Below are 12,337 nucleotides of genomic sequence, written 5' to 3'. Positions count from 1 at the left end.
CACTATAGTTCATATTGTTGTTAGATGTTTGATAATATATTACAGATTTTGTTTTAATATTATAAAAAAATCACACCCAGTGTGAAGTGGGCGGTGTGTGGTCATCACAACATGACTCACTTTAAAAAAGCCAATCACAGTCCTGAAGTCAGCCAATCACATTACAGTTACTGGTGATGACACTAGCTGTAATGTGATTGGCTGATAGGAAAAAAGTATCGATTTGCATTAACAATGGAAGGGTTAGGGGGTACACAAATTTTTTGGTCGGTGTCCAAAACTCACTTATAGGGGGCGGCTACACCGCCCCAAAAATGTCTATATATTTATATATATATATATATATATTACGGGTTTAAAAGAGCCTCTTCACTGAATGTAAGTCAATGAGGAGCATATTTTAAATTATCAATTTCTAGTCAATGGAGAAATTATTTTTTTGGAGTTACATCATGAACTACACAACCCAAACCTCTACCAAAGTGGTCTTGCAAATGTGGGGTTATTGCGTCCCCCCCGTACCCCCGTCCCCCGCTCATCCCGTCGCGGCCCCCAGTCGCGGTACACCCCCCGTCCCGTCCCGTGCGTCCCGTCGCGCGCACGCGCACGCGCACACACGCACACGCACACGCACACGCACACGCACACGCACACGCACACACACACACACACACACACACACACACACACACACTCTGTGTGTGCTTGCAATACTTTGCCACGCTTTCTCCCTGGATCTATTTATTGCGGTCGCGTTTCCTTTCTCGCTTATAATACATTTCACTTCCTTGTATGATTCCATGAGCTGCTGCAATGCTGCTGCTCAGCCACAGAGAGGAACGCCGCTCTGGTTTTGGACTCCATGATTGGTCAAGTTCAAGGATTCTGCTATCGACTTTCATGGTCTTTTATAGAAATACGTGAAGCTTGGCTTCATTATCCTAGCTCGACAAAGTCGCTCCTTTTCAGCCTGGCTTTGCTTTGAGGAACGGAATAAACGAGGCTTATATGGACCCGACTTTGTCAAGTCTGGATTTGGCTTAAGTCCAGGCTTAGTTTATTCACCTTTTGAGGAACAGGCCCCCTGTTAGTTTACAAATGATTTGATTGTTTTCTTTCATTTCACTGTTTTCAGAACTTCCTGGTTTGGTCAGGGAGCTGACAGCGATCAAGGAGGAGATGAAGGCGGTATTGGCAGCCTTTAAAAACCACAGCCGTCAAACAGCCGTTTCAGTTGGGCTCCAGGAGGACACAGAACACCTACCTGCTTCAGCTGAAATTATGGTTCAGTTCTTTTACTTAGTACAGTGTGAACATCTGTATGATTCCTGGACAAATTAAATGCTATATTGTTGGATAATGAAATATTTGTAACATAAAAGATCTGAACTATTTTGTCTGCAGATGTGTCTCCCAAATTCAGATGTGCAGGTGCCAAAAATAAAATATGAACGTCTGAGCAAGACAAGAATGACAGTTTTTACACAAGAGCTGTGCCTGTTGTTGTTTGGGAGAGAGGTCCTCAGAAAGTCGAACCTTACCGGCAGAAGCCCTGCAGGAAAGCCACCGAAATCCCCACTGGACCCTCACCTAGTTGAGGCTGTAATAGGTAAGTGTACAGAACCAAATCCCAAAAATGTATTGTCCAGTAGTCTCACTTTTATAGACACTAGGCCCACCCTGGGCTCGCCGCACATAGTTCGACTGCTGTGTGGTGTTGCCTGCTCAATTGACATGCACAGCACACAATTTCTCAACTTCACCAACGTCTATGACATCCCTGATGTCCCTGATGTCATAGACGTTGTGACAGTAGGACAAACATTTTAAACAGATATGTTAGATTACAACAAAATGTGGCAAACAAACAGGAGACGGGCGTGCATCAGTATTGCTGAGGTGTTGCTGACCTTGGTCCTTCTTCAGGAGATTTCATGAAGAAGACCATTCCAGATTGAAACGTTGGTTATTATTAAATTATTTTGCATTGTGGCTATGAGCGTGTTGTCTTTTCTTTCCTTTTAGATTACGCAATTTGAGCAGCTTTACTGTATGTCTAGCGACCTCACTCGGTCACTGACATATAGGCTTACACGGTCCTTGCTTAGTCTTTCTTTTCATTTCTTACAGAAAGTGTGAGAGTGAATTTTCCCGGAACAAATGTGTCGGAGATCCGAGCAGCAATCCGCCGAAAATGTAATAACGAGGACCAATCGAACAAGGCGCCAAAGGCCATCAACCCTTCCAGTGCCTCCGTTTCAGCCCCAGACCACTAAGGATGTCTGCCTTTTTGTTTTTATTGGCCCCTTTATTTTTAGGTTTTATTTATGTTATCTTTTTTTCTCTTCATGCATTTTTTTCCCTAAGTTTACAAGATGGTGTACCTTGTATTATTGCCTTGTTTTTGAAGAGAATAAATGACACATGGTCAAAGTTCGTGCCACTCAGTTTGTTGTGTTGAATAGCTATATAGAATCTTTACATAATTATTTGTTGATTGAATTCTATGTTACTACTTTGTGTAGATGTTAAAAAAATCATTTGACTATTACTACTATAGAATGCAGTGAGATAGCAATAATACATGAACAGTATATTTAAAATAGATGTATATTTAGATTATATTTTGAATCCACTAAAAATTCTATGTCAGTTTAAACAGCTTTCAGTACATTAACATTAAGTATACATTTAGGACTAGTGCACTTTAATACTATAGTAGTATACTGGCAAAAAATATACTGCAGGATGGTATATTTTAAATTAACTAACCGTGTACTTTTAGTTAAATTGAGTTGTAGTTTAAATACATTATCCCAAGCAACAAACTAATATATGACATTATATTTTTCAGAAGTATATTCAATATACTCATTTGTACTTTTAATAAATTAAATTTAAATTGTTATTTTGGAAAGACTTAAGTTGTACTAAAGATATGCTAAAACATATTTATTATACTTGTATGTACTCCCCCCCCCCCCCAAAAGAAAATACAATGTCATTACAAATATACTTACAGTATCTCAAGTACACTTTTGCTGATGTCATTAAAGTATACTATCATTACATTTATAGTGCATTACCAATACATATCAATTACTAAATAACTATATACTGAGTATATAGAAATTATGTTTAAAATATACTATCAATGTATTCCAAATATATTTGGAGTATAAAATAAATGCATTTGAAGTATGTTTTTAATAGTTTCAAGTATACTATCAATGTATTACAAATATACTTGGAGTGTTAAAACAATGAATTTGAAGCATGCTTTTCATAGTTTCAAGTATACTATCAATGTATTACAAATATATTTGGAGTGTTAAAACAATGAATTTGAAGTACAATTTTAAAAGTTTCAAGTATACTATCAATGTATCACAAATATAATTGGAGTATTAAATAAATGCATTTGAAGTATGCTTTTAATAGTTGCAAGTATACTATCAATTTATTACAAATGTACTTGGAGTGTTAAAACAATGAATTTGAAGTATCATTTTAAAAGTTTCAAGTATACTATCAATGTATTACAAATATAATTGGAGTATAAAATAAATGAATTTGAAGTATACTTTGAATAGTTTCAAGTACTTTATTAATGTAATAATAATGCATTTAAACTATGACAATAATGTGCTAAAATATACTTTCGATGTAATAATAGTATATTTTACATTCACTAACTGTGTACTGTTAGTTAATTTGAGTTGTAGTTTAAATGCATTATTATCCCAAATTTAAATTGTGTTATTTTGGAAAGACTTAAGTTGTACTTAGTATATTAAAAGTTGAACTAAAGATATGCTGAAACATATCTGTAATATACTTTTATGTACTCCCCCCCCAAAAAAATACAATTTAATTACAAATATACTTATAGTATCTGAAGTCCAGTTTTGCTGATGTCATTAAAGTGTACTATCATTCAATTTATAGTGTATTACCAATACATATCAAGTACTAAATAAATACATATAGAGTACATAGCAATTCTGCTTAAAATATACTTTCAATGTAATAATAGTATATTCAAAATTAACTAACTGTGTACATTTAGTTAAATTGAGGTGTAGTTGAAATACATTATTATTACATTGAAAGTATATTTTAGCACATTTGGATTGTAGTTTAAATACTTTATTATTACATTGATAGTATACTTGAAACTATTGAAAGTATACTTCACATTCATTTATTTTATACTCCAAGTATATTTGTAATACATTGATTGTATATTTTAAGCATAATTGCTATATACTCTATATATATTTATTTAGTACTTGATATGTATTTGTAATGCATTATAAATGTAATGATAGTATACTTCAGCAATTGTACTTCAGATAAGTAAAGTTGTAATTAAATTGTATTTTTTTTTTGGGGGGGGGGGGGTACATAAAAGTATATTAAAGATATTTTTTAGCATATCTTTAGTTCAACTTTTAATATACTAAGTACTACTTAAGTCTTTCCAAAATAACACAATTTAATTATTATTATTATTTTTTTATATATTTAATTTAATTTATAAAGTACAAAAATGGTATATTAAGTATACTTCTGAAAAATATATTTAGTATATTTTTTTTTCACTTGGGTAAGGCCCTTTGTCGCAATTATTTTGCAATTTTGCTGGTGTTCCATTCATTGATTGATTTCTTCAACTCACTGTCAGACGGCGTGAAAGCTGTTCATTGGAATTGGAAAGCGAGTGAGTTAAAATGTCTTGTCACTCACCCATAGAGTTCCAGACCTGTAGCCAAGTCATGTGTCTGGAGCTGGAGACCCACGTGGCCACACCCCTGCCCCCCGCAGACAACCACTTGACCATCCAATTGAACCCGCTGATCAGCCTGTTCTCCACAGATGTGCCCAGTTACAGGTCTGTAAGGGTCCATTTGGTTCCTAACTATCAACAATGTAGCTGGGGAACACCCTCAAGGACCCCTGTGGGTCCCCTGACCCCACTTTGAGAACCACTGAGGGTTGAAAAGGCATTAATATATCATTACAATAAATGCAATAAATACAAAACATTTCCATTGGTTGGGAGGGGGTTTCTCTATCAGTGGTTCCCATGGTTTCCACTATGACATTTTCCTAGACAGAGCCAACTCACACTCCGCCTGGAAAATGAGCTCTTCAATCTGACCACAGTTTATTTAAACAAATAAATAAATCTTCCTTTTTTTGTGAACCAGGATATTATTAATTTGTAATATGACAACGTTACTTTCTTAAATAATCTTAAATAAAATAAAACAAATCCATGAACAAGCAGGGCCCAAACGGCACTGAAATGATGGCATTATAGCTCTTGCAACACTGTACACTGCAAGAACTCAACAGTGGCAGGGGTTGAAACAGCAGATATAAAAGTGTACATTAGTTCAAGTCTGAAAACTCCCGAGTTGTTCCAGGAAGGTGCTTATATACGGTCGGCTGCACACAAAGACTTTGATTTGATTTGATTTATTTGATACATTCATGATTCAATTCACCGAGGTGCATAGTACAGTAGAGGGGTGGCACAAAAAGTCGAAAGACTTAATTCCGTTGCGGTCCCAACATAAATAATAGCATCATAGTATATATCTAACTGATAACACATTTGTTATTCTATTTCAACTAAATTAAAATCATTGTAATAATAGCATTCAACAACATAGACAGTCATAAAACCAATGCACAAGAGACAAAATAAATACATAAATAAATACATAAATAAATAGAACATTACATTTAACGCAGCCAATACCAGCCATACCAACAAGGTCCAATGCAGACCAACCAGAACGATTTCGTTCACGTTCACGGCAATGATTCGTTCAAATGATTCGTTCCCGTTCTCGTTCAGTAGCGCTATTTTCTAGTGTTCAAAATGTACTTGAGTAAAAGTACAAAAGTACTGGCATCAAAATATACTTCAAATACCAAAAGTAAAAGTACTAATATATTTGAAAATAGCCGATATACAAGCTCACAACACGCCGCGATGCGACGTGTTGTGAGCTTGTAGATCTGCTATTTTCAAATAGCCTAGGTATAAAATAGGGCTAAAGTGGTTAATGTATGTTTTATAATGTGTGTAAAACACCATCGCGGGAGCGTTTTGTTTACGTTGCGCGTGAACACAACAGTTTCAGAAAGTGAACGAGCTCGTTTGAACGAATCGATCATGAACGACACATCACTACTAGGCATCAGTCCCAGGCAGTGTTGGGCTATATTACTTAGGAGAGTAATATATTACTTATTACTCCTTTGAAAAGTAATAATATTATATTACTTATTACTTGGAATCAAGAGTAATATATTACATATTACTTTATATTACTTTCCCCACGCCCCCCGCAAAAGAAAAGACGTGTACAGTTTTTAGTCATTTAGAAAATAATCCAATTTAATGGAACAATAGAAAACAGTCAACAGTCTTTATCTTTTTAAGTATTTTGCTGCAACAAATTCCATATTTGGAATTGGAACAATAATTATCCTTACAGGAACAACATCAATCTGAACTGCACACACTGGCTGCAGCCTCTCAAAAACTGAAACAATAAAGTAAACTTTTTGAACATTTCTTAACCTTTTCAACATATCTTACACCAGTCAATATTAATTAGCCAAAGTGCAAGGGGGGGAGGAGAGAGGAGAGGAGATATGTGGTTCTCAAACTTTTTCATGTCAAGGACCCCCAAATTGACACTTATTAGCCCGCGGACCCCTCTTTCAAAAGATATGCCAGGGACGCCCATAAGAGAAGATTTTTCAAATGGACCCGTTAGGGTCCATTTCGTTCCATTTGTACACTCTCAGAGTTACAGACCCATAAGGGTCCATTTGGTGCCTAATCTATCATTTAGCTCCCTCAAGGACCCCTGGGGGTCCCCGGACCCCACTTTGAGAACCAATGATATAGAGGAGAGAAGAGAAGAGGAGAGGAGAGGAGAGGAACACTGTTTCCTCTCCTCATCAGCAGTTTGTTTCCCCGACCACCAGACAAGTGACGCAGGGGGACTTCTGAAAGGGCCATGCCGAAAATAGGTTGCTTTATTCGGATACAATGCATTGTGCCTAACCCTGCCGGTTCTCTGAATTTTTATTTTTATATAAGCTCTGTCATGATTATTTGACCACATATATGAAGTCATAACGGTGCCCGTGCTGTGTGCTAAAAAGAACTGATCTGCAAGCTATGAATCATCTCTGTTGACGTAGGTTGATATCTTGTAGATCTGCTCTATTTTCACATGATGGGACAACTTGCCTCTACGAGGCGAACGGAGAGAGAGTACATATTAAATGAATGAATGAGCAAAAAAATTACGCTCGTCATCAGTAACGAGTAACGAGGCCTTTTTTGACAGAGTAATATGGTATTATATTACTGTTTTGGCAGTACCTTACTTTACTCTATAATATGTAATAATATTACAGTGATATATTATTTTTAATTCGTTACTGCCCAACACTGGTCCCAGGTACCTTCCGAGGACCAAAACTCTACACCGTCTCCTACACCTTCGCAGCTTCCGGCTCGCCGGCCTTGGGGCTCTGCTGCTTGACATACATGTACTGCTGCAGCAGGGCCGATAGGTGAGCCGGATGATGCTGCAGCATGGCGGCTGTCCGTGAGGTGAGCACGGTCAGGGCGCTCACCAGCTCTCCCTGCACCACGGTGACTGATGGCAGCTTGGAGTAGCTCAGCAGCCCCTCTGGACTCAGCAACATGTTCTCGTTGCAGGCTCCTAGTGGAACCATCTGAGGGCTGCCTCTCAGTGTCATTAGCAGTTCCTTTACTTTTGGCTCTTTACTGACAAACAACACTGTCTGGCCGATGAACAGGGGCAACATGTTGCAGTATATGCTGTTTTGGAGAAACAACATCATTACTTCATTGGGGATGAACTTGATGATTCCATGTTTATGAAATCTGCGCTTTAGTATCAGCATGTCTTCAGCATTGATGGAATTATTTTGGATGACAGCAATCATATTGCAGTCCTGAAATACATTCTCTACGTCCTTCTTTAAAAGCACCATCAGGCCATTCTCCTCTTTAACTGTTATGGTTTTGGGTGGATAAGCGCCCCAGGGAATAGGTGGTTTGGGTGGAATGTACTGAGTGACAGCCAAAAACTTTTGTTTCATAATGTGCATGGGCTTTTTGTGTCGGGTCACAGCCTTGGACCCATGCCGCACACTCTGTGTCAGGGGCAGCCATCCTTGTTTCGGTAACAGCGTTCCACACAAGGTCGCCGCCATCTTTGTCAGGGAGAACACGTGACCGCTTCCACAATTTATTTATCTGCTCCATCTTCCAAAGTCAGACTCAGTTCTGACAAGGTGTAAACAATCATTGACCAGCTGTTCTCCTAGAGGTGGTTGATGTCGCTGAGTACTGCCGATGGAACTCTGCTGGCCTAGGGATTCCTTTGCCTTTTATGTCATTGGTTGTGGTACTGGTGTCATTACGGTGACACAGTTGAATCCATATATGGAGCAAGCGATGTCAGTCATACCCAAAGATGGGGTCTATGATGTCAGTCTTGGGTGTTTTGGTTAGCTCCATATATGTATGTATATGTATCACGACGTTTTACGAAAACTCAAGTTTTTGATAACTATTCATTCTTAAGGTATTTTGTGTACGCTGAGCGAATTTGAGGCGGATCTGACAATCCGCTTAGGATGAGTTCCTTAACAACAACCCGTGAAAATGGCTTGAAATGCACAAAAACGCCACAATGAATTAAAAATGTCGGACTTCCTGTTGTGTTTAGGTCATGGCTTCCAAAAAGAGACTTTTCCAAAAAGAGACTTTTTGGAAGTCGGGACATGATACAGGTGTGCAGCATTTCATGCTTAATCAATTGGCTACAGATGGAGAGGGATATAGGGTCAGTTTTATCCACTATAAACATAGCTAATCTGCGTCAAGCTCTGCGATCATTGATTTAAGCTTGTATAGCTGTATTCTTGGAGTTGGAGACAAAGCCCTGTGTCTCTTCCAAAGTATGTGTTGTTTCCTTGGCTTCACTGCCGACAAAATTAACTTGAAGCTGGGCTGAATTAATAAGTAAACCCGCGGAACGGCGAAATGAGTTTGGGATCATGTCACAACAACAACCACTGGGTGAAAAGCAATGATTTTGGGAGGGTATCCCTCAGGCATACCCCTGATACTTAAGGGAGTATGTGTGTGTATGCTGCCCTCATTCATTAATGTACCACCTCCCACATACCTCCCACATATTCAGGTGTATGTACCATTTCTGAGACCTTCATTTGCATTTACCCCCTGTGGTGTCTGGCCAGCAAGGACCTCACACACCCACCCCTCCCACCCATAGACATATAAAGGTAGACGCCTCCTCTGGCTCTGAAGCGTGTGTATCTCGGACGCACTTCCGCTTCCTCTATGCTTGTGGGGGCCAGCTGGAAACTTCCGTGTGCGTCACAGAAGGGGGCGTTCGGTAGGCCAATCAGAGGAAGGTGGGGGCGGGACAACTAGATTCTGACAAGTCCTGGAAAAGACGCGCTGTGATTGGCCATTAGTCAACTCGCTGTGATTGGCCAGTGCCCGTCCCCCCCGGAAATATGGTGGCCACCATACCAAGCACGTCGCTCCAATGAACTGTAGAGGCCAATGAGGTATCTAGGTTTCTATATCTATGCTCCCACCCCTCTCACCCTTCCACCCCAACCACTTCTGAGCATGTGCAGAAAACTACATTTGATTGGAAGCTGTGGCTTATAACCCCACCCACCCACCCCACATTCTGCATGCTAATTCTTGGATAAACCCCCTAGTTTATACCCCCCCCCCCCCCTCAGTGGGAAGGGTGGTTTATAGCCCCCCCCCCCCCCCCCCCCCTCAGTGGGAAGGGTGGTTTATAGCCCCCCCCCCCCCCCCTCCCAGGGTCTGTGGCTTGTCCCCCCCCCCCCCACCCCCAGTGGGAGGGGTGGTTTATAGTCCCCCCCCACTACCTGCACTAATTTTTATATATATATATATATATATCCACACACACAAACAATATAGAAAAACACATAGGCAGAACTCATGTAATTATGTTTATTGATCAAGAAAAATACATTTATACAAAACAATGGAACAGGAGCACACAGATAAGGTAAACTGTTTCAAAGAAGTATTTTGTTCCAGGGACCCCAGAAGCAAAGATTTGAGTTAAAAATGTTCACTCTAAAAATATATATATTCAAATATTCTGAATCAGAATCAGGTTTATTGTCACATCACAGGTTTAATTAAAAAAAGTGGGTGAAATGTGTGTCTATATACTCACACTAGTAGGCTACCTGAGATAAGATATGTGCATGAACATAGCAGCAATGTATACTCTGCATGATATACTTATGGACGTTAGTTAAGGTGCTTGGGAAGAAAAAGTCAAAAGTCAGTGCGTTATACACAGGATTACGGTGCAAAATGTCAGTGTGTGTCGACCGCATAATCCACATAGACTGACATATAGTCAGCAAGTAGTGCCATGAGGAAGAGCAAAGAAAAATAGCGGGAAAAGGAAAACAAAGTCACTTGTAGGCTACTCATGTAATCCACGGGTGGGTCCAAGGAAGAGCTAAATCCAAGTCATGTGTCCCTGGTATAATCCACAGGAAGAAATACAGAAAATAAAGAAATATATTTTGTTCCAGGGACACAGAAGCAAAGATTTGAGTTAAAATGTTTGCACTAAAAACATAGTCCTTAAGCTCTTTGTCGTCAAGCATTGGGTCCTGGAGAACACAGCGTTTGGTACAAGGTCCTGGAGATGATCTTGTGAACTCCTTCCTGCTGGAGGGCTGAAGATCCAAAATGGAAGTCCATCTTTGGAGTTGCTCTGTGTCCTCAAGCATTGGGTCCTGGAGAATGCAGCGTTTGGTATGAGGTTTTGGAGATGATCTCCTGAACTTTGGACTGCTGAAGATCCAAAATGGCAGTCCTTGAAGCCTTGAAGAAAAACAGAAGAAGAAAAAAAGAATTACAATTATTTCTTTTCAATTATAACACAGGGGTCTTTGAATACAAAAAGACAAAACAATGCCCTGTAAGTAGGCTACAATAAGAAATACAGGTTTGCTGTTTTCTGCAGGTCTAGCCCACTCTATTAAGATGCAAATAGCTTGTGAATACTGTGAGTGTATTATGCATGTGCGCTTACCTTTTATAAAAACAGGATCAACATTACAGAAACTAATGCTTAGTTCTCCTAAAAGATGAGCTGCAACATCAATATTATGTGGAGAATTGACCCTGTTGGAAGAGAAGAACCGTGTTAGTTTTTAGTCATGTGCAATTTTTTTTATCAGTTAAAACATTTCACCAGGACAGGAACTCAATCCACAGGCCTACCTCCCCCCACTATCCCCCACCACAAATCAAATTGGTGGGGCTTGGTCTCCCCTCTTACTAAAGCATGATTGTGATATAGTTGAATTTGGTTACTTACACTTCTTTTGGATTGAATTTGTGGTTATTCTTCTCCGAGTTGTGTAGACGCCTCACAGCCTCCTGTAAACAGCATGATTATAAAAGGTCAATTTGAGGAAATCAATGCTTTTGGCAAACCACCAAAGGAATACCAAAACACTCGCCCCAAACACAGTCACCCGGCGCAAATCCGGCACATATCCGATAAAATCTCTACCTGGTATTCCCCCTAAAATGGTGGCGATCGTGTTTTGGGGTGAGCCTTCCGGCTGCCCACCAGAACATTAGTTACACTTATTTTTCTACGAGCAACTCATACAAAGAATTTTCTAGATAGTAGACACAGGGCCTATATAGTCAGACATAATTTCACTTACCGCAAGGTTGATGTTATTTGCTCTTTGGTGCAGGCAGAGGCAGCAGCGTAGACAAAGCATCATCCCGAGCAGCGTTGCTCTCGACCAGCTAAGAGGACCACCTAATAATTCTGTTCTTCTCGGAGTCGAAGGCTGGCGTCTGCGAGGACTCGAAGCAGCACCCGATGCATAAAATAAATCTCTACTCGTGTTTGTTGCCATTTTACTCACAAATTAAACAAATTCATCATGCAGTTAATAGTTTCCAAGCAGAGTTCTCTAACAACAAACTGCTATCCTGTAAAGCCAACTTGGTGCCTTGGCTAATACACGCCCCCGTGCTGTGGCTAGGGTTGCCAGATTCTGTGAGAGAAACAAGCAAGCAGGTCTAGAAAAACAAGCCCAATAGAAGCGATTATGGGTCACATGACTCACATGAGCACTTTAAACCTACCAACTGTATACATCGGCTATTTGAAGATGGCAGATATACAAGCTATACAAGATATAC

General features: G+C 39.5%; 1 protein-coding gene across 1 annotated transcript; it reads right to left on the bottom strand.

The window, feature by feature from the left end:
* Window positions 1-7,530: 7,530 nt before the first annotated feature.
* On the bottom strand, window positions 7,531-8,280 carry LOC311036939 (large ribosomal subunit protein uL10m-like; the record flags this gene model as incomplete). The annotated part of the gene is made up of 1 exon (XM_084045950.1): window positions 7,531-8,280. The coding sequence occupies one exon, from the start codon at window positions 8,278-8,280 to the stop codon at window positions 7,531-7,533; it is 750 nt and encodes a 249-aa protein (XP_083902076.1).
* Between the last annotated feature and the right edge of the window lie 4,057 nt (window positions 8,281-12,337).

Source organism: Gymnoscopelus microlampas, assembly GCF_963454915.1.
Source record: "Gymnoscopelus microlampas genome assembly, chromosome: 20".
Lineage (NCBI taxonomy): Eukaryota > Metazoa > Chordata > Actinopteri > Myctophiformes > Myctophidae > Gymnoscopelus > Gymnoscopelus microlampas.
This window is presented reverse-complemented; position numbering and strand designations above follow the sequence as displayed.